At 44.6% G+C, this 27,205-nt stretch overlaps 1 protein-coding gene across 24 annotated transcripts in view; it reads right to left on the bottom strand.

The window, feature by feature from the left end:
• The window catches only part of LOC116951355 (myelin transcription factor 1-like), a 291,238-nt gene that overhangs the window by 39,103 nt on the left and 224,930 nt on the right, over positions 1–27,205 (bottom strand). For all 24 annotated transcript variants that reach the window (XM_032970065.2, XM_032970058.2, XM_032969992.2 and 21 more), the window contains 7 exons: positions 22,931–23,062; positions 21,577–21,667; positions 8,105–8,218; positions 4,094–4,305; positions 3,115–3,320; positions 1,610–1,864; positions 213–325 (listed from right to left, as the gene is read on the bottom strand). In XM_032970065.2, the coding sequence (XP_032825956.1) occupies positions 213–325; positions 1,610–1,864; positions 3,115–3,320; positions 4,094–4,305; positions 8,105–8,218; positions 21,577–21,667; positions 22,931–23,062 (1,123 nt within the window). The remainder of the gene's footprint in view (positions 1–212; positions 326–1,609; positions 1,865–3,114; positions 3,321–4,093; positions 4,306–8,104; positions 8,219–21,576; positions 21,668–22,930; positions 23,063–27,205) is intronic.

Here is a 27,205-nt window from a genome sequence, read left to right as displayed (position 1 = left end):
ATTGCCGTAAAATTTGCAAGATTGTTGATATCTAGGACACTTCATTCATCCAAATAAAGAGGAGAATTTGAAATAAAACTACAGCTTATGCAATGCCAACTTGGGCTATCCCCTCTATAGGTAATTTCTGCACAGGTTTTTTTTATTGGATGTGAAAGCGGGCGATTGCAGTGACCAGGGTAACTTTGGTTATTACAAAAATAAGTACTCACGCAATAATCTCTTTCTTGCCATCTTTACAATGACCATTCTTCACTTTGGGTCCTCGTAAGCTGATTTCTCTTGAATATCTCCTCTCCTCCATAAAATCTGGCAAGTCTTCAACCTGGTGTGGTCATAGAGCAGCAGCATCATTTAGTGACACTAGATTGTTGTCCCTCCCCGTGCACTTACGAGTAGCACGGTTGGCTTGGTACGGTGCGAAAGGAGCTCAAAATACATACAACATACATACATACAAGCAAGGAAGGATGCACGCTTGGAATTACGTCGAGAGAGAGAGAAAGAGGAACATCTGGCTTGGAGAACACGCAGGTTAATGACGTTATCCAAACTGTTAAGAAACATAGGCGGGCTTGGGCAGGACGCATCGCTAGAAAGGACGGTGGACAATGGTCGAGAACAATAACGGAGAATAATAATGTAGAATAATAACGCAGAATAATAACGGAGAACAATGGCAGAGAACAATGACAGAGAACAATGATGGAGAATAATAACGCAGAATAATAACGGAGAATAATAACGGAGAACAATGACGGAGAACAATGACAGAGAACAATAATGGAGAACAATGACGGAGAACAATGACCGAGAATAATGACGGAGTGGCAGCCAAAGACTGCAACGTGTCCAAGAGCATGTCTACCGACGGGATGGAGCAACACAATCTGAGTTAGGAGGCCATCATCCAGCAGTGGATGGATCATGGCAGATGATGATTTGTATGTGTACTTTCCTCTGCAGTCAACACAACACAGAAAGATTAATTTATAATTGATTCATCACGCACCACCCCCCCCCCCCTCCCACTTCACCCCAACCGTGTATCCTGCGCATTCTTCTTTCGTACGGCTGATGTAGATGCAGAGCAACCACCACAATTTCAAATTCAGGTGGTCAAGCCAGATAAGCGCGTCAAGAGCAGCGGAGTGTATCGCTGTGATGTCTCCTTCATATTTGTTGATCGAGCCATTGCGTCGTTATATGTTGTGCGTTCTGTTTTGGATGACCACAAGTCGCAGACTACCGGAGAGTTTTTAGTTCTCCATTTGTGCATTCAGTGGTGTAGCTATATTGCGGTCCGTTCTCCTATAACGCCCGCGATAACACGTGAGATGCATATGCAGGCTGAACAAAGACTGAGGGTGCGTGGGTAGCATCTAGAAGCATCCAGCAGCATCCCGCCTTGTGCGACGCTACGCCAAGGCAGCCGCAGGTCCGCTTATTCCTACTCGCACGACGTAGTTCCGTTCACTGGATCGCGTTGTGCCCAATTTTCATCCGCGTAAAAAAAATAAAAATAAACGTGTTCCCTAATGCAGTCGTCGCGTTACATCCGATTCGCCTCGCGCTACACCGACGCGTTACAGGAGAACGGACTGCGTACCTCCTTCTGCGGCTCCGCCTCCATGGGCCTCCCCGTGTGGGGAGGGTAGTCCCCGGGGGTGTCCCACGGGTTGTGAGCGTCGGCCAGCAGGCAGGCGCGCCCCCCGCCGCCCAGGAGGCTGGCGCCAGGGCTGTGCAGGGAGTACGGGCTTGGCGAGCCCACCAAGCTGCTGCCACCGCCTCCACCGACCAGCTCGCGGTTCTGGCTCAAGCCGAGCTCCATGCTGCCTCTCTCGCCCATGTCCAGCGGCTGACTCTGCGCAAGACATTATTTTTTTTTTTACGAAAAAGGAATCATAATTATGATAACAATTGCAGCGGTTTGTTACCGACGCCAGAGAATCCTCTGCGGACGAGTCGTTCATTAGTTCTATGCAGAGTCGTCCGCAATGTTAATGACGTATTTTAAATAAATAAAAAGACTGAAACTCTATTGCGCATTGTTGTGGAGCATTATTATGGATCTGTGCAGTCTTTGAGCGTTTGTTTCGGCTGCACAAATGTACGTCCGCGCAACAGTGCAGTCCGGCTAGCTGGTGCGGTGGTTGGGGTGAGTTGAAATCCCAGTTGGTGACCAGCTCTCTTTCATCGAAATTGTACTTTTTTTCAATATTATACTACTACTTATGTTTCAGTTTCCAGTAAGAAATTCATTATTTCCATATTGATGAAGCATTTCAGTTTCAATTCACGGGAATAACACCGCACTCACACTCTGGGAGCCAATTTGCCCTCGGTTACATTGTGGCAGTTAACCCCTGACGATGAACACAGTACTCTATTCCACTCTCAGGCACGTTATTCCTGGATCACCCTGTGCCACGCAACGATAACCTGCCATTAGGAGGTCCTCTGGGCAAAAAAAACTTCTCTGAGACATTTTGTTACGTTATAGATGCAACATAAATGCAAGAATTAGATATTGTTATTATTCATGGTTCTTTGGTGGAGTGGTGGGGGTTTTAATTAACATCAGCGCCCCCTCCTTCACCAACCCGTACTGACCAGCGTGGTGAAGTATGGTCAAACAAAACCAATGGCCGATCCAGCTATGGAAACACCTTTATCCAGCAGTTGCTTGAAAGTGGGCTATTAACCCAAATAAACTAAAAACTAATTTTTATTTTGATTAAAAAGCGACCTGGCCACAAATGCTCGCTCAAATACGTGTTTTTTCACGTGGCAATTTATTGCAGCCAACGCATGTTTCTAAATGTGGATGGAAAAACCAGAGGACCCGGAGAAAAATCCACGCGACCACGGGGAGAACATGCAAATTCAAAATATTCAGGTGTCAGGGTCGGGATCGGTACCCACGACCTCCTGCACATTAGGCAAGGGAGTAAACATCTCGCCACCATGGTGCCGCACCACAGCTATTCGACCTGCCCATCAAATAGCTGCGGTGAACCACTTTATCATGCTGGCTGGACAGAGGCGAGGTAGTTAACAGCCCGCCACCGCAGGATGCAACGTCGTTAGGCCGAGGAGGTGTTGGCGACGTACTTGCGTGGGTGTGAGCTCTTGGCTGCGGCTGAAGAGCGGCTGCGGCGACTCCCAGCAGCGCGTGGACAGGTTGATGATGGCTGTCGCGGCCATGTGAGCTGCCTCGTCGTCGTGGATGTAGTCGAAGCTGGCCGGCTGGCTGCAGCTCGGCGGGTAGCCGCTGTCCGCCGGGCTGCACGAAGCCAGCGGTTTGACGTAGTGGTCACCTGCGCACGCGGATAAAAGGCGACGGCATCCCGTGTAGCCTCAACAGAAATTTTGTGGCAAGTGCCGTGGGACCTGTGAAGGCCGGCGCGGCACGTGAGGGGCGTGGGTGACCAGCGCCATGTCCGGCCGCCTTTGTCGCCCCAGTGGCGATGTTTGAACACATCGCAGCGAGGTACTCATTTGAGGCTGAATCGATCTAAGGGAGGCCCAGGACCGTTTCAGATAATCGTCGAGTTTCAATCCAATGTCATTTTTTATGCCACCAACAATCGTAAAATAATTATTCGCATCCCCTTTTTCAATCACCTGATAAAACGTCTTTAGGTCGTATTTTTACAGTCAGCGAATAGAGAAGAAGTGGATAGCATCTCTCATGTCTTCATGAAATGTTTCAAACACTCTCTCTGAGTATTCTGCTGTCGGTTCATAGCCTTAATAAAATTAGATGTAGAAAAGGTTTTGTTGGTTGTGAACTCCTCTTCTATTCCTATTATTTTCAACTTCCTTGAAATCTGATGTGTTATTAATCTGATCAAAACAAATTTGAGCATCGATAATTATGATATGAGGATAATTTGCAAAGCAGACTTAGGATTATTGTGGATCTTATATTTGGACTTCTGATTAGCATGATTGGCTACGTACGGTGCAACAGAAGTTCAACATACATACATAGGCTATATCATAGTATCGTCATATTTAAGCAACCCCAGTTCTCGGGCCAGAGTGAGCGGTGCAGTGACATATGTGAAGCGAAGAATCCGCGACTCACCCGTGTAAGTCAGCGGTGAAGACTCCCGTTCGGGTCCTTTGGATAGTACGGCACACTTTCCAAAATCGGGCACATCGAATGTCGGATATTCATACACACTCTCGGAGTACTTCTCCAACTCCTTGGTGAGGTTCGAGCGAGGTGTCACGGGCGACACGTTAGTCCTCTCACCGTAGCCTGGGATGTCCAGTTGCTTAACATAGCACATGGGCCTGTGATTGGAGAGGGGGCGGTGGGGGGGAAAACAAAAAATGTGCCAGAAAAAAGGGTAAAAACCTATTACTATATCTTGTTACTGGCAAAGGAGGTCTCATAATGCAAATGCTTACCCCGAGCTCTCAATACTCTTGATGGTGTGCTGTTTTTGAGTTGCACGCCTTTTGGCGTCTTCTGGTCCAACACCAGTGGAGACTAGGCTCTAAGAAAAGCCGTCTCGGGTGTGGACCAATCAAACTCAAGGACAGTGCATATTATCAGAGTTGTCTTTTTTGTTTGCATTTTGACTGCTTGTGTTGTGGTTATCGCAAACATGGTCCCTTGTATAAAGGTGTCAGTTTTTGTGCCAGATAAAAGGGTAAAACCCTATTACTATAATGGTCATTCCCACAACGGTGCGAGGCGGACGAGCTCTTGCAGAATGACTGTCACGTGTGAGGCAGCTTCCTGTGATGTCTGCTGACAGCCACATCGGTCGTACATTTATTTCTCGTTTCAACGAATGCTCCCACGGGCAGTGACATGGGCCCAAAGCTGGCGCGTCCACCGCTCGTTGCAGAGGATCCGGTGACCCACCACCCCCCACCCCCGATGAATACTGCGCTGGTGTAACAATCACGGATGATTACACGCTCCGTCTGCTCCACTCGCGGTGGATGTTAAAATGTACCCTGACGTCGTCCGTAATAGTCGGCCTTCGTGCGCTGGTGTCATGGGCACCCAACTGGCAGGCGAATGCCCCAGGTCACTCTAGGTCGCTCTTGCAAATCAGAGTATCCTAGTCTCTCGAGATCTCAACAAAATAAACTCATCTAAAAAGCTAAACCTCAGAGTGAGGCCCTAAACCACTCTTTGCTTAGCACCCCCGCCCCCAGCACCACTTCTGCCCCCCCCCCCCGTCAGTATAAATAGGTCCCACCACATTTAGTCGATCAGCAGGTCACGTGTGGTGGGGTAAAGTGTGGGTATGCCCGTCTCTTCGAACGCGTCTGGGCAAACGTGGAGGGCTAGACTGGCATTCGTTTTGGCGGTGTTCGCTCGAGTCGGAGGCCCTTCCACCAACAGTGGAGTGAGGAAGCAACATTTCAGGGCTGCACCTTTACATGAGATTGTGTGGACCCGGGGCAACTCTTTCAGGTGAAGTACCAGGAGAGGGATGCTAACACAACAGTAATTTGACGCACTTGCAAGTCGAGAAAAACATGTGAGAATGTCCCACGAGTAAGCGAGGAGCGAGCCAAAGCTGTGAGAATCTCTCAAATATCCCTCCCCCCACTCCCCCGCCCCTCCAATTAGCACCATTGGCTACATTTAGTGTGAATAGAAGTTCAACATACGTACATACATGCCCGTGCTATTTTTTAACGAGTGCTTTTAGGCTTGAAAGGAAACTGCTGATGTGTGCACAAGTGCCAATGGTAAGTCAAGAGTGCTGTAATGATAATTTAACTTTATTTAAAAATACCTCAGCTCACCATATTGTTCAGGATCGTATGCAACAAAGTTATCCAACGCGGGTGGTGATTGTGAGATTTACATTATGAGACCTCCTTTGCCAGTGCATATTATCAGAGTTGTCTTTTTGGTTTGCATTTTGACTGCTTGTGTTGTGGTTATTGCAAACATGATGCCTTGAATAAAGGTGTCAGTTTTTGTGCCAGTTAAAAGGGTAAAATCTATTCCTAGATTGTGAGATTGTCGAGCTGTAGCCTGGGAAACAATGCTGAGGGTTTATGGTTTGCGTGCGATCAAGATAAGCAGTGTAAGCCACTTCGGTGAGCTATCATTTGTGGCCAGGACGCTTCTGAAAAAGGAGCTAATAGCTCAGTGGGCTCTACCTGATAAAATAAAAAGTTTTTGTTTTAGTGATTTGTTTACCATTCCTATACTTTGCACTCATATCGTTTTTTCTGTACTGTTTGTTGTTGTAACGTTCTGACCCCGTGCAGTATAAATACATATTTTGATTCTGACGCTAGGCAGCTGCGGTTTCAACAGGTGGCCGCGCCAGTCGCCACACGCAGCATCCTCGCAGAGCCTCGACCGTGGTGGGTGAGCCCCGCCAAGAGAGTTTTGTCTTCTGCTGCCCTGTGCCACTAAATCAACGAGGATGGCCATCACACTTCTCCATTTATTATTCATCGTTTTGGCAGTTTCCACTTGATGATGATGATGATGACGATGGCTAATATGTGTGGCAATGTCCGATCCACAAATACAAAGGAGACACCACGGCAACACACTCCGCTGACTCCCTGACCACCTCGATGTGAGATTGTAGTTGTTGCTCTGCGTATACATCAGCAGCCACACGACAACAAGAAGAATAAGAAGAATACGACTTCTCTTGGCCAGTGTCGTCACGATGTAGCTGTCAATAGGCTACTCCACATTCTTCACATGCCCCGTGACCAATGATCCACCCACAGAGTTCTCTAACGCTTGCATGCCATGCAGGGCAGCATAGAGCGGGAACGTCAACTTCTGCCTGCCACCCTCTGGGGGTCTGAAGTGGCCATGAGCTTAAGTCAAATTAACGTTCAGAGATTTGTGCGAAATATTACAATAGTTACGTAATAATTTAGAGCCATTCTTTAAATTAAAAAAACACTGTCGGATGAAGACCTCCACCGCGATGATTGTTTGACCATACTTCACCACGCTGGTGGAGTGCGTGTTCGTAAAGGGCGTTGGGCCCAGGGCCGGTTCAGATATCAGTCGTCACGTTAACTGTGGCTGGGAACCCAGCGCACTGTTCGCTAACTACATCACCACCAATCTACTTTGCTATAATATGGCCAACTCAATTTTTTCACGACCAACTCCAATAAATCATGCATCAAATGGTGCATAGTTCCATCACAAAAGACCGGTTACAGCAATTACCCTCATATAAATTAATGCAATTAAAGATTCAGACTAATGTGTGCCTGTTCACTAATGTGTACTATTAACTGAGAATTACTCAAGCTACAGACAGATGTTACCTGTGCCCAATTGTGCATGATGTCACGCTTTGAAGGTCACGCTAATTAGATAATTGTGCTGCTTAAGGTGTGCGTGCTTAATTGCATCTACATTCTCATGCACTCTGCCAAGTTTATAAAATTGAATCAACTTGGGGGTGTGCGAGGAACCGTAGTCTGGTCACGACGCTCAGTGGCTCAATTGCATTAGCGCCTACTTCTTAGCTGAGCAACAACGAAAGTTAGTTGAAGGACTGAAAACTTTCCCTGCAAGAAATGTGTTACTTTGTCAATAATTCCTCAGAGGTATATAAGTGTTGGTAACTGATAATCAACAATACAGGTGTAAATTTGTAAATACAGTAATGAATATGTAAACAAACAAACACAACATCTGCGGTAATCAATGGGCTTGTTGTAACTATGAATGCAAATAAAACAACTTTAGTTAAAATATTTCACCCGGATAACACCTCGAGATGGAAAACCTCATTTGTAAGGGTGTCTCGAGCGTCAATTAGCACACAGAGGAAACATCGCGTACACAGTAAACACAAATCTGGATTTACATGGCATCTAAACGCAAACTGTGCCTCGTGAAAAACTGCGGCGTAAATATCTAAAGTTGTTTTTTTATATATACATACCCTGTATAAATGTCGATGAATCAACTTGAGTGCGGAAGACAGACAAGGTCAGAGGTGAAAGGGAACGCTCTTAAGTCTGGTGGATGGGAGGCAGTGCCCCAGAGCCAGTAGGAGCGGCAGAGGGAGAGACACGTTGTTTGTAAAATCCGTGAGGCGAACCCGGCAAATGCGACGAGCGTTACCTGAGGACGCGGTCGGACCGCGGGCTGGATTTGAGGCCCTCGCTGCTGGGCTGCTGCTTCACGTGGTGGGTTTTGGCGAGTTTTTCTGCAGCTGCAATGGGGCACCCCGACAGGCTAGAGTGCGGAAGCCAGGATAGACAAAGGCAAGATGGAAAACAAAAGAGAATGGTTACAAAGATTGTTTAAAGAATATAAAATTATATCTCGACTAAAGACGGATCTATACTCTTTGGTTCTTCTTCCACAGCAGTTTTTTTTCTTGCTGTGGTTGTCCCACCTGATGACGATTGCTTGTGTTACGATCGAAACGTCGTGATCTATTATTTCTCTACCTACGTGACTTTACCGAAAGGACCAAAGAGTATGGATTCCTGCAGTCACGAAAGCTTCAAATCAAGATTAAAGACGTATCTGTTTAAAATGTCTGCCTCTGTCTTTAGTTACTTCCAAACGTCTTTCTCACTTCTTGTTCTTTCCTTGGTTGATGTTAAACTATTTCCGCCTTTCCATGCATAGCGGCTTGAGAACGATTGTTTAAGGGAGCGCTTCATGAACTTAAATTATTGTAAAAGATCAGGACCATCAAGAGGCATCAATCTACCATGTCCTTAACTCAGGTTAGCTCGTGCCTCACCCAGGCACTGAGGCAGTGAGAAAAAGATGAGGAATTGTGCACATCTACATTCATCTTGAAGCCGGCAGGGGTCAGCGCTACGCATTTTGATATTTCATTTTCTGAAAATCCGTATACGGATATAGGAAAACACAAAAATAAGGCACTTGTCTGACAAAATGTGTTTGTATATGTTAAAAGTACTTTCTTAAAAATCTTCTCGAAAAAAACTCGATTTACATAGATATTTTATTGAAGAAAATAATAAGTGTGAAACTGAAAAATGTTTCCATACAGAGGTTTTATATATACATATTGTTTTTTTCCAAAGGCATTAACCCTACACCACAGAAACAAGATAGTAATGTTAACAAAGACATTTCTACGTGTACAATGTACTGATCAAATTCTAACCAATACTGCTCACAGGTGGATGAAGCTCACAGGACTTCTTTGAAGACAAAAACCACTGATATAACTAACACATTAAGAGTAGCCCATTGAAGTAGCAAGGACAGTGCATACATTATCAGAGTTGTTGTTTTTTGTTTGCGTTCCGACCGCAGGTATTGTGGTCAATGTAAACATGACTCCTTGTAAAAACGGTGTCATTTTTGTTGCCAGATAAAAGGGTAAAAAAACAATTATCATATTTTGTTACTGGCAAATGAGGTTTCCAATAGCAAGTCCCGTTGAAGTACAGTGACATGGCTTTCGTCGAAGTTGTTTGAGACAATTCGAAGTTGTTTGAGATCATGCACGTATGAAAAAGTATCCATGCCAGAATGACAAAGCAGAGGGAGTGACCCCCCCCCACACACGTAGCGACAGTTGGTGACGTCATGGGAGGATTCTCGAGCACCGACGAAGCTTAAAGCGGTTGCAGAGAAACGTCGCCGTTGGTTGGGGTCCGGTTTAGTCAGTCTTAAGTCTTAAAGCCTCCAGCGAGGAGGAGCTTTATCGGTCACAATCTCATCATCAACACACTGGCCACGAAAAAGTAAGATATCTGTAAACGTGACAATCTTGTCGGGTGTTTGAGGGTCCATGACAAGGATATGGCAGCGTAAAGTCACCACCACCACCGATCCCTAAAACAAATCTCGACAAAAAGATATACTGCAATTATGATTTAACCTCACTTTTTGTTAATCAAACAAATTTAATACTGTGACATTCGTATGACAAGCGATAGGAAAGATTAATTCATTTAATTATATCTGCTATGAAAGGTCATAAATCAAATTGTCCTTAATTAAAATTAAATATGGACACATTCCATTTAAATTGTTAATGGAGTATTTCACTTTTAATGTTGGTAAAATTTGCACAATAATGATGCTTATGTAAGATACCGTATGCAAAATACGTTCCTTTGTTTTGTCCAAAGTTTACTAATTAAAACATAAATCTCATCCCCTCTGCTTCATGGTGGGAGCATTGTGTAACCCTAATGCAGGGGTATCAAACCTTTAAACTTACTAGCTACACATGTTATTCATTAGGAAAAGCTCACAGTATCCTTGCTACACTGCTAAATGACGGCGTATTTTCCCAAAAAAATAATTCATTATTCGCATGGTTTGTAGAATTCCTCTCGTTCGCAATCACCTTTCAATGAATTCTGCATTTCCGTACCTGCCGAACGGGCTCAAAATTCTTCTTCTTGTTGTCTGACAATTTCCAACGCAGTGCAACCTATGACGACAATATTCCCGTTGCGTTGGCAAGGGGAAACCTACGATTCCGTAGCACGTTGTGCCGCACGAGTCACGAGGGCAGTTCGAGTGTGGCCCCACTCGGACTGTCTCACGAGCGCGCGGTCCCTGCCGTTCCCCCCCCCCCCCCCCACCACCTCTCTCTGCATCTCTCCAAGTGTCACAAGGAAAACACTAAACACGATCTCTGTTCCATGGTATATCTATTGACTTTAAATCCAGTCACACACAAAAAAAGGGGTAGGTTGAGTTTGAACCTAATTAACACACTCGTGAATTGGTACAAACTTTTTATGAGCGTGCAGGTAAGCACGGATGTATGTATGTTGAACTTCTTTTGCTCCGCAAATAGCCAACCGTGCTAATCGGAGATACGGGAAGTACACGTGTATCTGTCAATAAACTGCTGTTAACCGGTGTTCTAAACTATGCTGTGAATTAGGTAAATGAACCCTGCCATGAAGACTTCAAACCGGGCAGTCGTAAGCAAAAGTTACTAATGAAAGCAAGCCAAATGTTAGGGCTGGCTGATACACACAAGTAGAGCTGCGTTTTGTGTTTAGTTTGTTGTCCTTCCCCCGCACCTCCGATTGGCACGGTTGGCTACGTACGGTGCGAGAGAAGTTCAACATCCGTACGCACGAGTATAATGTGAGTTGGCCAGGTGGCTGAGGGTTCAGATCGCTCAACTGGAACTGCTGAGATCCTCGATTCTAATCCAGACAGCCATCCATGGTTAAACGCGAGTCTCAAATGGAGTGAGTTGATAGTCTTAGCCTTGTGACCAATAACTCAATAAAATATAGGGTTTTAGAAAAAAAAAACGTTTTGGCTAAATTCCATCACTGAGAATAAAAAAAATGTCAATTCCATTGCCATGCAACATCAACCATTTCTACGACGCACGAGTGTTGGGGAGGGGGAATGTGTGTGCCTGCTAGTGTCTGGATAAATAGAGGTCACTTGAAGCGTCTCAGGAGCGCGTCGACGACACCGCGAGCCACTGTCGAGCACGCGGAGTGGCCCTGCTCCGTGAGAGATGTCCGGAAACCCACCCCGTCTCCTCGTCGTGGTGCCAACGGCGCAATTGGAATACGAAGGCGAAAAGGACAGCACATTTTGTTCTCCGCTACAACGCTTTAACATTGCGGCAATTGCATTGTTATTATTACTCAGGATATTTACAGTGAGGGAAAAAAGTATTTGATCACCTGCTAATTTTGTACGTTTGCCCACTGACAAAGAAATGATCAGTCTATAATTTTAATGGTAGGTTTATTTGAAGAGTGAGAGACAGAATAACAACAAAATCCAGAAAAACGCATGTCAAAAATGTTATAAATTGATTTGCATTTTAATGAGGGAAATAAGTATTTGACCCCCTCTCAATCAGAAATATTTCTGGCTCCCAGGTGTCTTTTGTACAGGTAACGAGCTGAGATTAGGAGCATACTCTTAAAGGGAGTGCTCCTAATCTCAGCTTGTTACCTGTATAAAAGGCACCTGTCCACAGAAGCAATTAATCAATCAGATTCCAAACTCTCCACCATGGCCAAGACCAAAGAGCTCTCCAAGGATGTCAGAGACAAGATTGTAGACCTACACAATGCTGTAATGGGATAAAAGACCAGTGCCAAGCAGCTTGGTGAGAAGGTGACAACAGTTGGTGCGATTATTCGCAAATGGAAGAAACACAAAAGAACTGTCAATCTCCCTCGGCCTGGTGCTCCATGCAAGATCTCACCTCGTGGAGTTGCAATGATCATGAGAAGGGTGAGGAATCAGCCCAGAACTACAGGGGAGGATCTTGTCAATCATCTCAAGGCAGCTGGGACCATAGTCACCAAGAAAACAATTGGTAATACACTACGCCGTGAAGGACTGAAATCCTGCAGCGCCCGCAAGGTCCCCCTGCTCAAGAAAGCACATATACATGGCCGTCTGAAGTTTGCCAATGAACATCTGATTGATTCAGAGGTCAACAGGGTGAACGTGTTGTGGTCAGATGAGACCAAAATGGAGCTCTTTGGCATCAACTCAACTCGCCGTGTTTGGAGGAGAGAGGAATGCTGTCTATGACCCCAAGAACACCATCCCCACCGTCAAACATGGAGGTGGAAACATTTATGCTTTGGGGGTGTTTTTCTGCTAAGGGGACAGGATAACTTCACCGCATCAAAGGGACGATGGACGGGACCATGCACCGTCAAATCTTGGGTGAGAACCTCCTTCCCTCAGCCAGGGCATTGAAAATGGGTCGTGAATGGGTATTCCTGCATGACAATGACCCAAAACATATGGCCAAGGCAACAAAGGAGCGGCTCAACAAGAAGCACATTAAGGTCCTGGAGTGGCCTAGCCAGTCTCCAGACCTTAATCCCATAGAAAATCTGTGGAGGGAGCTGAAGGTTCGAGTTGCCAAACGTCAGCCTCGAAACCTTAATGACTTGGAGAAAATCTGCAAAGAGGAGTGGGACAAAATCCCTCCTGAGATGTGTGCAAACATGGTGGCCAACTACAAGAAACGTCTGACCTCTGTGATTGCCAACAAGGGTTTTGCCACCAAGTACTAAGTCATGTTTTGCAGAGGGGGTCAAATAGTTATTTCGCTCATTAAAATGCAAATCAATTTATAACATTTTTGACATGCGTTTTTCTGGATTTTGTTGTTGTTATTCTGTCTCTCACTGTTCAAATAAACCTACCATTAAACTTATAGACTGATCATTTCTTTGTCAGTGCGCAAACGTACAAAATCAACAGGGGATCAAATACTTTTTTCCCTCACTGTAGATATTTCTTGGGCGTCCTGAAACGGTACAGATATATACTATACGCATATAAAAATATACATTAATATACTAATTATATCGCGGGATGTCAACATCGGTGACGAGTGACATCTGAACATGTCATGGACACCCCTCCCTTCTTTACTAATCCGCAATGACCGGCGTGGTGAAGTATGGTCAAACACCCCTCGTGATCAACACAGCATGGGGAGGCCTTTATCCAGCAGTAGCTTGACAAATAAAGCTAAACATTTATTCAATACATTTCCCACTAAACTCAGTTGTAGTCGTAGCACGAATGTGCTCTCTGCTTAAAGAAACCTTCTTGATAGAGATATATAAATGGGACCATAAATTACGACATTCATACAGAGTGATTATCAACCCCTACTGCGATAACTTGGATGCACCTGCTAAAGTGTTATGAGAATCGGTGAGGCTTTCGTGGGTAAACTGTTAAAGTCACGACAATAAGAACATCCAGCACACACAGCATGCCTGAATGTCTCACTAATTTAAACCGATTATACTCCCAGACAACCTTAACCCAGTCAATATCGACCTTGAGGTAGAATTCGGAACGATAGGTTTTTGAACTCACTATCACAATGAGCGATTATCACCAGGTCATCGGAACACATAACACGGTAAACCGCCCCAAGACAGCAAGTGGTAATTAATCAGCATCTAATTGCATCTGTATCCCACTCATGTATAGCCTCACGGAACTATTTGGGCAAAGGTGGTGCTAAATAGCACAGGAAACAAATACATTCCAGCTATATGCCTAGACAGATAGAGACCAACAAAAAATAGCATCTTCAAAAATGTTTACCTCAAGTAAAGCATCAGGCAATCTCAAAACACTATCAGGCGTCTTGCTCGATATGTTTGGCCAGTTCCTCTTTGGGTATCTATTTCATCCCTAACCTCTGGGGGTACACCGACAACACGTGACTTCAACTACTCGCAGCTTTCAATCTGATTGCACAAATTCGAATGGCAGTTTAAGCGAATCACGCAATATATCCAAACGCTTTCGCGAACATTTATTATTCATAATAGAGTGTTTTTTTTGCTTAGATCACGTACGTGTAAATGTGTCGTTTGCCCGCCACCACCCGACACGGCCAATTTTTAAGGTTTCTCCCGAGGCACGTTTTGTTTACGTAATTGGCCGTGTCGGGTGGTGGCGGGTGAACGACACATTAATACTTACGCGATCTAACCCCCAAATAAGCCTCTCTAACGACCATTCAAACACGTCACACGCGACGTTCAATTAATGTTCATAGTTGTCCGAATATATTGCACAGTGCTCAGGACAGAGATTACCTTACAAGGGTGTAGCACCCACCCCAAAATATATGATTGGGTCCATGTAGTTCACGCCCACTATCCAAAGCCATTCCCAGATTAACCTTTCACAGCACTGGAAAAAAAAATAGAGAAAGGATGCTCTGTTACTAATTGCTCTTCGTACTTGTTATGGCTATAGCCCCTTGCTCTTAGTACAGCGGTATCAGCGACGCAAACGGGAGTGAGGCTGTGTAGCACCCAGAGCATTCACAACGTAAATAATCGTTACGACCACTGTTGCTTAAAGTTAGCGATGCAATAACAGCAATCACATCAACGATATTATAGTTAAGAATATACAGTAGAAACACTGCAACATCGAACATGTGTTAAGATACACATATTTTTTGTAACATTTATTTAGTATAACACGTAGGCTTTCGCGACCAATATCATCCATAATAGAGGTATTTGGGTTAGATCGCGTAAATATATAAATGTGTCGTCAAAACCCGCCACCATCCGACACAGCCAACTAGTAAGTGTTGTCACGTAAACAGAACATGGCCAATTCGTCACTAGTACAGCACACCGGTGTGTTGGAGAGCCAAGTCACAACATTTACTAAGATTGTGGCTTGTACAAGTGACGATATGGCACGTTCTGTTTACGTGACAACCATTACTAGTTGATTATGTTGGGTGGTGGCGGGTTTTGACGACACATTTATATATTTACGCGATCTAACCCAACCACCTCTATTATGGATTAATTTAGTAATACATTTTCTTCTTTAAGTCTTCTGTTGAATATTACTTTCCTGATATCTGCTACTGCATTAACGGAAAGGAATTAAATGCACATGGTAATTAAGAACATTTATCAACAGAATATCCTATGTTGATGTGCTGAGGATGTTGGGCGATGGATGTGACTACTGAACCCAATGATGTCTTGCACTCATTTTAGCTTTGCAAATTGTTTAAACGTTGCATAGATACAAAATAACGAGAGAAACCGTTTTTTTATATTTTTTATCACATGTCATTAAATAAGAGATGTTTTCTTGGCGATAACGTGATCGCGATAACGTAATAAAAATATCACCATCAATGCTTGGGTACCACTGCCAAAGCAGCCCCTTATGTTTGTTCGTTTTTAAAACTAACCCATTGCTTTAGTTTAAAAATACCCCAATAGATTCGCGGCCACTTTGCAATTAATTTTATCGTTGCGATTCAACATTTAAATTGTGACTCAAAGTGCATCTTAAGGATTTGAAATTGATATAGATAAAATGATTAACGTCCAATTAAATTGTAAATTAATAGCACTCTGTAATTAATAACGTGATTTCCAAATCAATCACATTGCATTTTAATGAAGGAATTACTGCGGTCATAATCCCTTTACTTGAAGAGTACAGCATGCGCGGATATGAAGACTTTTTCTGAAAAGGTACAAGAGGAAGAGGTCGGACCAGGAGGAGTGGACACTACAGAAGGTTGAGCAACTCTGCGAGGCATCGTTGTCGATCTTATTCTTCCTGTGGTCTTAGGGTGTCCTCCATTAAGCATTCGACAAATCCGAGGCCTTGTGTTGAGAGAATGAGAAAGGGATGTGGTCATTGGTCAAGGACATTTGAGGCAAAGCTAACGTATGGTTGGGGTTTTGCATTGATTTATAACGGAGGCACTGTTCTGCAGTCTTAGCATCTTTGTACGTATCAGAACCCATAAGCACAGTGGAATGACGTGGCTGTAAGGAGGGTACGCATTTGCGTACTAGTCACGAGTGTTCCTTTTAGCTCATAGGATCCATCGCAAACTCAATCGTGGAACGAAGAGGTTGATTTAGATACATCCACCAGCATGAACAACACATTCAGTAAGTGGGGCTTAGCACAGTGGAGTTGCCAGAAAATGTTGGAACCATCTGTTGGCTCGTGTCATTCAATTTTGGTGGCACAAATCGTCTTAGGCCGCCAGAACGATAGGCTGGCAAGTTACTGGAACACTGGAGGTGCCATGAACGTTGATCAGAACCGTCTAACATACCAGTCGGCGGCTCGACGTTGAGCAGAATACAAATATCTTGGAGCCATGCAAGTGCAGTGACGTTAAATAACTTGCATTTTTTTCATCTCTGCGGGGCGTTGGACACGTACACAAACATACAGCCCGCGGTGGGCCAGGAGAAACACACCACCCGCAGAAAGGCCACTACCCTCGCAAGCAATCTCACGCATGCACAAAGCTATCCTTACAACAACCACGGGCGCATTGGTATTCTACGCCCGTGCAGACCTTAGCAGAGTGCTCACCAGCAGCATTCTGAGCAAGGCACCTGGAGAGTGGAACAGCACTGTGTCTACGTTCATTCGGCTTGAAGGAGGTGTCGGGAAATTTGACAGGAGGCAATGACACGCGCTTCTCTGACTGACTGCCATGTAAAGTGATTTCATAGGGCTTGGTGTTAACACATCTCCTGAACTAATTTCTTAGAACAGGGTAGGGTGCAGCAGAGTGAAGCCTACAGTGCAATTTATTACGAGTTGTACCACTGTCATCGGCACGCCACCCCGCAAACGCCAACGTGGAAACGATTGTGTACGAGCATTTACAGAGCCGTGTACCACCTCCATTTGGCGGAGCGAGATTGCAGCACTAATGAATTAATAATGCGCTGCGCAATGAACCTGGTGTACCAAGCTCAATTACCGGCCGGCTGGCGGTCGACCTGAGGTCACCGAACCTGTTTCAGTGCAGCTTGGTGAAGGGCAACGCCGTTCACCGACCGGTGTGGTGAAGTATGGTCGAGCAACCGCCGTGACTGACAGGGTGCGGAGAGGGCTTTCATCCGTTAAGGGGCTCGGCAAAAGCGCTCGATGCGTCTCGTAAGCGGTGGCAGGAAGAAAAAGGAACTGCTTTTCAATTCGTAGATTCCCTGGTGTTTGTGCCATCACCCACTTCACCTCGGCGGCCGACTCGGTATGCACGCGGAGAATAAGATGGAGGAGGAGGAGGAAGAGTAATGCACGTGGAAGAAAGAGGCGAGAGTGAAACCAGGAGACTGTGGCACTCTTCCAGGAAGGACAGAGCGGTTAGCAATTCCTTAGCTGGCTGCTCTGCAGCTGATGGTACAAACGGAGTGTGGAGCATATTGTCGCGCCTTCTTCGTGTCCACAGCGGAATCTGCCACGGGATGTTACACAGGTCTGTCATCGCCATTGCCACCGATGAAACTCACAGTATTGACCGGCACAGTAGAAATATCCTTCCGATATCAGGAAGCCACACAATGGAACTGCTTTCTGGCTTTAGTTTTGTTGTCCTTACCCTGGCACCTCCGATTAGCACGTTTGGCTACGTACGGTGCGAAAGAAGTTCAACATACGTACAAGTCCAACATACAAATAACAGTCCACCATTTTCAGGCGCACATCGACGCTAACACACAACATGCACAACAAACTCTCAAGACTTTATTTTTTTGCCGACCAACATCATGTGCCCTCTGTGAGAGTTTAAAAGGTTTTTTTTTTAACACCGCAATGTCAAACTGTTGACAACGTTTGCGAATTTACAAAACACACTCGCGTTAACAGCAGCATTACAAACGGCTTCACATGTAAGACAAGTGTTTCAAAAATTAAATGCAGAATGGCTCCATGTAAATGGCTATAACATATATGTAATGCACACTAATGATTTTTTAATTACTTTTCTAAGTGCATATACAAATACTCATGTCAAGTGGTTGACTTGCATCAATATGCTAAAAGCCTGTCTCAAGGCCAGCAAATCTTGCATAACACTTTACTCGTGTGTTTATGAACTCATATTGTGCCATACACTCTTCTAAAGAAGACAATCAGTGAAATGTAATTACAACTTTGCAGAGAGCTAACAGCAGAGGCGTATGACAAAGCCCGCATTACCCTTCATATTGTGATTTCCAACATTTATAACACTAAATTTTGATTGAAAGCTTTCGTGACTGCAGGGATTCATATTCTTGGTTCTTTCGGTAAAGTCACGTAGAAGGGAAACAATAAAATAAAAATATGAAACAATAAAATTATCACGTTTCGACTGCAACACAAGCAATCATCATCAGGTGTGAAAACCACAGCAAGAAAATTTGAAAAAAGTGGCGTGATGCATCAAGTGCTTTTTTCAAATTTTCTTGCTGTGGTTTTCAACACCTGATGATGATTGATTGTGTTGCAGTCGAAACGTCGTGAGAATTTTATTGTTTTATTTATATTTTTTTTATTTTATTGTTTACCTTCTACGTGACTATACCGAAAGAACCAAGAATATACTGGGAGGCTGTTAAACATCACAAAAAAAAGTGTCACATGACCTCACCGTTGGTCAATGGTGGATTACTTGAGATGCTCACGCTTGCAAATGCTTCTGTAATTATTCAAAATGCGGTGTTTGGTGGAATTAAAATGTCACACTGCTGCGGACGTATATTGTTCTACCTTTAAATGGACAAGCCTTATCCATACTCTTTGGTTCTATTGGGTAAAGTCACGTAGGTAAAAAAAAAAATCACGACGTTTCGGCCACAACACAAGCGGCCTTCATCAGGTGAAGGGACGAGACTGTCTGGAGGACAGCGCTAGAGTGAAAAAAAGCCACGCTCAGATCACGACCTTTAAGCTGTGTGAGAAGAAACAAAGTGCCTTGACAGAGGAATTAGCATATAATTTAGCATTGAAATGGCTGAGTGATTAGCTTGTGACTGGTCACAGAAATGGCTATGTTAAAGTTAAAGCATATACATTCACCGAGGCACCTAGTACAAATCAAACAGGATAATTTAGCGAAACACAACCACGCTCAGACCACGGACCTTTAAGCTGTGTGCGAGCAAACAAGGTGTCCTGACAAAGAAATTAGCATAAAAATTACCATTTGATTGGCCGATGTACGTGCTGGTGGACTTGCCGTTTGGCGCGAGGGGGGGGAGTTTACCTATTGATGGTGTGAAAAGGGAATTTATAAGAGCTGCGAAAGTTTGGGGTACCACTACTTGAAAAAATATACTGTACCATTGAAATTAGTTTAATGTTTAGTTCGATTTAGAACATCTTTCCAATGGTTGCTTAATTTTAAACCATCTTCTCGGTTGAAATTGTGTCTGTGTTTGTAGATCTGAATTGCCTCGTGAACAAATCTCTGATAAGAACCCGTGGGTTTGCAAAGAACCTTGGTATCGGAGAAAATTATATCGTGATCACCCAAGCCTTATCCATACACACGGGAATCTCTTGCTGCTACACATATGGCTTACATGATACCCATGGAAACAAGGCCCTTCTTAATGGCACGGTGAACAATGCAATGATAATCTGAGTGGATAAGAGGGTGAAATGGTGAAACAAAGTATATATAAAATCTAGCTAAGTCATGCTGTGTTAGAACACTTGACTCACAATTGCAAGTTTGGAAGTTGAAATCATAGTCGACTTGTTTTTAAACTGTCTGCAGTTACGCAATGCACATCTTAAGCATGTGACTATGACTAAACACGGGTATGATATGGCTGTACTGGGAGTTAGGCATGGGTATAATACGAATGTACCAGAAATTCATCAGGCTCTGTAATATGAACCCCAGAAATATTTTCTAGTTACTGTACATCTCCTGCGGAAGAAGCAGAGGGACAATATCCCCCTTACTCGGCAAACATATTTTCTCAAAAGTACATTCAGCGCCACGTAACAATAACATTTGTATTTACATAGCACGTAACTGAAAACTGCATAAAATAGCACGCAGAAACATGTAAAGATCACACACCATCTGTGCATATGCACAAAACATCAGCATTTCCTGAAGAAGTGCATTGTGGTCCTCTCGTCCTCAGCCACTATCTCAATACATTTGAGGCAATGTGACCAACTGACAGTAGCGGTGACGCAGTGATAGACAACTCTGAAGTCACCAATGCACGCTGCTACATATTCTGCCCCGGGAAAACATACGTGGAGTCCCCTTCTGGTTTTCAAGTCTGCACAATTCTGGTTTTGAGAGCAGATGGCATGAAATGTCTGTGTATTTGTCCTAGAGAATTAAAATGTGTATAATTACGTTTGTAAAGCACTAATGGGTAAAATATGTGCACGTAACAGGGGAATACAAAACAGGTAAGTTGCATTCACTTTACTTTCATATTTATTTAACTAAAAGTGCAAGTTTTCTTGAAACTTGTTTATTTATTTAATAACCTGACTTAAACTACAACTTTCTCGCATGTGGTTTAAGATTTTTGGCGATATTGGTGGATGTCTTGGACAAGAGCTACTAGTTAGATTCAAAACTCATTTATCTCAAACTGCTTTTTGTGTTAAGTTTTTTGTCCTTCCCCCACGCCTCCGATTAGCACGGTTGGCTACGTACGGTGCGAAAGAAGTTCAACATACAAACACATACATTACAGTCTCCATAACGTTAATCTTTACTTACACCGGAGAGTGAACACAATCCAACCATTGTCAATGTCAGCTGGTCATTCAGCAGCACTTGTTTAACAAGCTTGGCTCTGCTGATGAGACCCAGAAAATCAAAACCGGTCTTGGGGGTGCTTTCTAAAAACAAATGCTGCTTGATTAATATTGATCTGGATAGCCGTTAGGCTGATGGACTAAAAATGATGTTCATTTATTTGAACAGTTAAGGCTCACTGAGCTAAATAGCTCTTTTTCAGAAGCGGTCTGGCAACAAGAAGTGGCTTATCATGTGTAAATGTATAGCAGTCAAATACTCTAAACGCGCGTTTCTAAATGTGGAGGGGAAAACCGGAGGACTTGGAGAAAAAGATCCACGCGACAATGGAGAGAGAGAACATGCAAACTCCATATATACAGGCGTGTGAGGGTTGGGATCGAACTGACCTCCTGTATACCAAGCGAGGTAGTTAACATCTTGCCACCGTCGCGGCAACAAACGGAGTCCTGCCCACATTTAATTCCACCGATAGCGGTGCATGTGGTCACTGCATAGATGGTGCGCGAGATGTCCGGTGCGTACGCACCTCCTGTGGGAGTTCCTGTTGCTGTTCACGTGACCTCTCCCGTTGCAGCCAGGCGTGGGACACTTCAACACGTTTTCATGCAGAGCGAGGACTGGGTTCACGTCGGGTTTTGTCAAAGGGTGAGCAATCCAAACAAACAAAAAAGCATAGAATTAAAAGAGCACGTTAAAACGGTGACACTGCCCATTCGACCCGCGAAACACACATTCAATGCGATAATGTTTACGCACGTCACACGCTAATTGAGTAAATCAGCTGAAGCCCCGTACAGGGAGTTTGCACCACGCAAACTTTGTGCGTGTAAAGAAAATTGCAACTTTGTCTGAGCAAGGCAACCGCGCTTTTCTTTATTTGACGTTGACAAAAGGTTTCCAACAGCCCCATTCATCAATTTATATTCAAACACCGCTATGGTCAGAGTTCAATGAAGGCTCAGTTGGGAGACCAAGTAATTTCAGAAACGAGGGGCGTCAAATGAAAAAGATGCCAGACCAAAACCTATCATTGGCGAAGGGTACCATGGGTACGATGCAGTGAAAGGGGGGTGGCGGGTGCCCGGTTCTCATTGCAGGGGATTTGTTAAACGAACGATTCCAGTATTTAAAAAAAAACAATCAAACTCCCGAACAATTACAAATATGATGGAGAAGCACGTTCAACACAGACGATGATGGGATTTAAAGCGTTGCGACGGTGTAAGAGTTCAAAACGGTTAAGGTGGTGTAGGCCAGAGTTAATTTAACACGTAGGCTTTCGCGACCAAAAGCATCCATAATGGAGGGTTTTTTTGGGGTTAGATCGTCTTTACTTGATCTAACCCCCCAAAAAACCCCTCTATTATAGGCCAGAGTTCTTCACTCATTTTCAGAGGGGAGGGGGGTCACTTTCGCCGATAAGACATCGTCAGTTTGAGGGCCGCCACACGTGTGAAGCCACCGGGGGTTTGACAGCAGCAGCACAATGATGATGATGCTGCTGTGTAGGTATTCCAGAGTGTGTGTGTCAGTGTGGGGAGCGGTAGTGTAGCGGTTAGCGCGCTGCACTATGAACCTAGCGACCCGGGTTTGATTCCTGCTCACGGCCAACACCAGTGACGACTATCTGAATCTGTCCTGGGCCTCCCCCTAGGTCGACTCAGCCTCAAATGAGTACCTGGTGCGGCGTGTAAAACATGAACATTGGGGAGACAAAGGCGGCCGTGCGTGGTGTTGGCCACCCACCCCCTCGTGTGCCGTGCCGGCCTTCATAGGTGCCGCTCGCTAACAGCCACTTGCCCCAAACAGTCCGTTAGGGCTACACGGGGAATCCTTTGCCGAGAGCGGCGCTGGCGGCATTGAGGAGCGAGAGGGCTTACTTTCGGGCGGGACGCGATCCTTGTGCGGGCAGCCCGACAGGCTCCGGTGGTGCGGGTAAAGGCCCGTGGCGTGACCCGTCCCGTCACAGCCAGGAGTGGGGCACTTACTCTCTCTGCGATCCCCACGCAGATCTGAGACACACACACACAGACACACACACACACAGACACACACACACACACAGACACACGGACAGACACACACACAGACACACAAGACAAACACACAGACACACAGACAGACACACACACAGACACACAAGACAAACACACACGGACAGACACACACAGACAGACACACAAGACAAACACACACGGACAGACACACACACAGACACACAAGACAAACACACAGACACACGGACAGACACACACACAGACACACAAGACAAACACACACACAAGGAATTGTGTTTTAGAACATGTGGAAAATGAGCAAAAGGCAGTCTATTTTTTTGCCCCCCCCCCCCCCAGCGTTAAATAAGAGTTGTAAAAAGCACTTTTACATTTTGTAAACGTCCTCATTTTGATTTCTAACTGAACTTGTTCCAATAAAATTCCTGGAGAAATAAATCGTTGCACTTTATGGCTTTTTTAAAATCTGTATTAAAAGAGCACGTAAATTCGGGCTCTCTAAGACACCCTAAAGCTGCAACAGAGTTAAGTAAGAGACGTCTGCGTGGTTAAATGAGGTTTGTAGGTATGGTGCACTATATATAAAAAAAGACAACACAGCCTCTCGGGTTGTCTACGGAGTTTGCGGCCTCACGAACAAGCAACGCTTTCACGTTATGCCTCGGTGATGGTCCCCGCACTGGCGGGACACAAACAGAGCGCGGCCGACGTAGCATCGATGTCACCAGAGCGTTATCGTGGCGTCCTCGGACGCCACTCTCACGCCGTCATATCTACTCAAGTCTACAGCAACGGGTTAGCAGCACCGATGGAAACTTGCAATCCAGAGGGGGTCGCCGGTTCAACTCCGTCTCACGGTGCGGCAGTTTAAAATGTATTTAAATCCTCCCCCCCCACCGGCCCAGCAGGGCAAACGTGTTCGCCACGGATAAGTCAACCAGCAAGGTCTGGCTTGGTATAGAAGAGTCAGGCCAAATGTACTCTCTCTATAGAGGGGCTCTTCCACGGCTCTGCCTCCAGTGTAAGCCCTTCTGGCAGCAGTGGCACGAGCGAGCTATTTCTGGGCTGCGCATTTGCCTCATTACAGAAGCTTTGAACTCACAGCCTGGGACGCGGTAATTTTGTAGTGTGGCCTGCCTCTTCCTTTAATAACAATACATCATATGATAAACCCTATAATACTATATATGTAATGTCCAGTGATTTACAACACACAGATGAATGGTACACGTTGATTTCCCAAAAGAATGACTGCACTGTAAACGGTAATAACAATCGTTAGAAATGTACAGCCCTTTAATCAACCCACTGTTGGATGAAGGTCTCCCTCCCCACGCTATGTCGGTCACGCGTGTCCTTTGTCCATACTTCACCACGCTGGCCAATGTGCGAGTCGGTTCAGTGTGGGTGGGTGCCAGTGAGTGGGTCCGATATCACTCCCCGTGTGTGTGCGCGTTGGTCTCCGCTGGCTGACAGTCAAAACTCAGGTCGCCGGGTTCTGTAGCCAAGTGCCCTCTAACAAATGCCCCGCCTCGAAAATTTCCCCCACAACATTTCGCCTGAACGATTTAACAGCATGTTAGTTAAACCAGGCAAAAAAAAATTGTCTTCAGCATCGATATTTTTTCGATTTGAACTGTTAGTGGCTCATATTACACTTAATTTATAAATATTTTGATAACACACACCGTAACCATAATAAAGGACAAACATGTTATGCATTTAAACCATATTCTTTGGGTCTTTCGGGAAAGTCACGTAGATAGATTCAAAGAAAATAATAATAAAAAAAACACGACGTTTCGATCGCAACACAAGCGGTCGTCTTCAGGAAAAAAAAACATGTATAAAATGAATTTACTTAGTGTCACAAGAACTAAGAGTGGACATTATTTCAAATGACATTATTTGCAGCATTTTCGAAAAATTTGTCATATACAAGGCCTCCATCTTCATTCTTCTACCAGGGTCATCGCCACTCATCATCAGCCATCATCTAGCCACTGCTCATTGACTAAAGTTCAGATTTAAATCGGCCCGAATGTGTAATGGCTCAACTCCAGGAAAAACTTAGCAGGAATGTCTGCTTGACTGGTGGCCCGTTTTAATTAAATTGCCAATATTACTGGGGAATTAATGCAGTCATGAAGGCTAGCTTAGAATAGGCGGGGACGTTTTTTTCCCAAACATATTTTCCGTTGGTTTGACAGTTTGTTACCAACTTTATTTATTTTAACGTCCGTCACTTTAACGTGTGGCTTCCGCAATGTACTCGTGCACAAAAAACAGCAGAGCGCGTGCCCATGGGCGCAAGTTCCGCATAACTGCGCAAAATTTAAAGCGTGTAGCCAAAATGTGTTGCCGTAGTTTCGAAACACCTTAAGGATAAATAAAATGAAGCCTTCCTTCTGTACATTGCACAGATCACGTGACTTCGTTTGAAGAAAACAAGGGCCATCAGCCTAAGTCACTTCTTGCCAAAATGTTGCGATTACAAAATGCAAACAAAAACGTTCACCAAGTGCCATTTGTGTTATGTTGTCATTTGCAAAATGGACATCCTCATTTTTACAAATCACACTGATCTGTTGCCGATAAATATACACATACACACTCCAAGCATAATATAACATGCGGGACTAGGAGCTTTATTCTGAAACATTTTTACACATTTTACCCATTCGCTTTGGATGCTGATATTCATCACGACACGTTTGGTTTTTGGGTGAAACGTGCCATGAGTAATATGATGTCACCATGCAACCTGACGCATTTCTGTTTGTACGTGTAAAGTTTCTATCGCCTTCAAACTAAATCGACGAACATTCAGGCCTTGGCAAATCTGTGCTCTGGGTTGTCGCACTCGAGCATCTAATTTTCTACCACTATTTTAACCTGGCGATTACCCACAATGCATTCCTCGCGTGACGTGCAACCCACGTCACTCTCTAGGGAGCACTGGGATGCCGCACGGGGGCTACATCGGAGTCCGTGCATCGCCTTGTTATTGTACGACGGACGCCTTTTACGTCTAGAGATGATCGCATCGGTTTGCTCGTCTACCACTGCCACAAGTCAAAAGTAATTCCACTGGGAAGTGAGGCTTCAACACAACCTCCTGTGTCAATATATTCGCAACAAAAGTGAAGAAGTGGCAAAGTTGGCGGCCAAGGGGCCTGGTTACACGTTGGAAAATGTTTCTTTTCAACGGATTTTTGGCAACAGCAACAACAAATCTTAGTCACCAACAATGGGGCGAACCACTGTCAATCAAGGTGATGCATTTTTACATTTCACCAACGTGGGAATCTGGCTCACAAACGAGTCGGCGCCACGTAGCCTCCAGACCCGTAATCTTTCTTCTGCTTTTTCCTAGAATTGAGACCATATAATACTGGAAGTGATACACTTGAGGTCATGCGTGGTATTGTCATATTGCAGTATGTGACAGATTCGCAACATGATACATGTTATTGCGATAACTGCGATATGGTCACAGTATCACAATAACATGGATCATAATAGGAAGCTATGCAACTCCAAACATGAAAATGGTACGAGCAAATGTTTTAATGGGGTCATATATTCTTCATTTGCCCCAATTTATCCGTGTAAATGATCGGAGAAGCGTACTTGAAAGAGCCCTCTGTAACTGTCTGCGATGATGCACAAAGAGTGGGATCGTACTTGCGTAATATTTGTTTCACATGAAGCCCCCATTAAACATTAAAATGTTTCTTGTCTATTGCTCCAATGTTGTTCCCGTTGTGCTATCAGCATCATTGTCACGAGACAATGGAGAATGCATTCAGAACTCTCGCAGAGAGGCACATCCCCCCAGATGTCCATGACATCCACGACTCCATCACAGATTCCAGGTGTCAGAAGTAAACGCTGCCGTGGGAGGAAATCTGCTTCGTAACTTTGGACTGCATCGAAGAAGTGGAGAGCTGGTTGTTTGAATAAACTTAGCAAAGCGAATTAGTCAATTTTTACACTGAAATGAAACACCCCAGTCATGGAAGGATGCCTCAATCATTCTGCTATTCAGCATGGGAGCCAAAACGATTTGAATAATGACATTCACTATTCTCCTACCACACATATAAATTGTTCATGAACATTATAGCAAACTGAATG

The sequence above is a fragment of the Petromyzon marinus genome, chromosome 3 (assembly GCF_048934315.1).
Source record: "Petromyzon marinus isolate PM22_M1 ecotype Great Lakes invasive population chromosome 3, UKy_Petmar_22M1.pri1.0, whole genome shotgun sequence".
NCBI classification, from domain to species: Eukaryota; Metazoa; Chordata; class Hyperoartia; order Petromyzontiformes; family Petromyzontidae; genus Petromyzon; species Petromyzon marinus.
The sequence above is the reverse complement of the archived record's forward strand: the minus strand, read 5'-3'. Positions and strand labels throughout refer to the sequence as shown.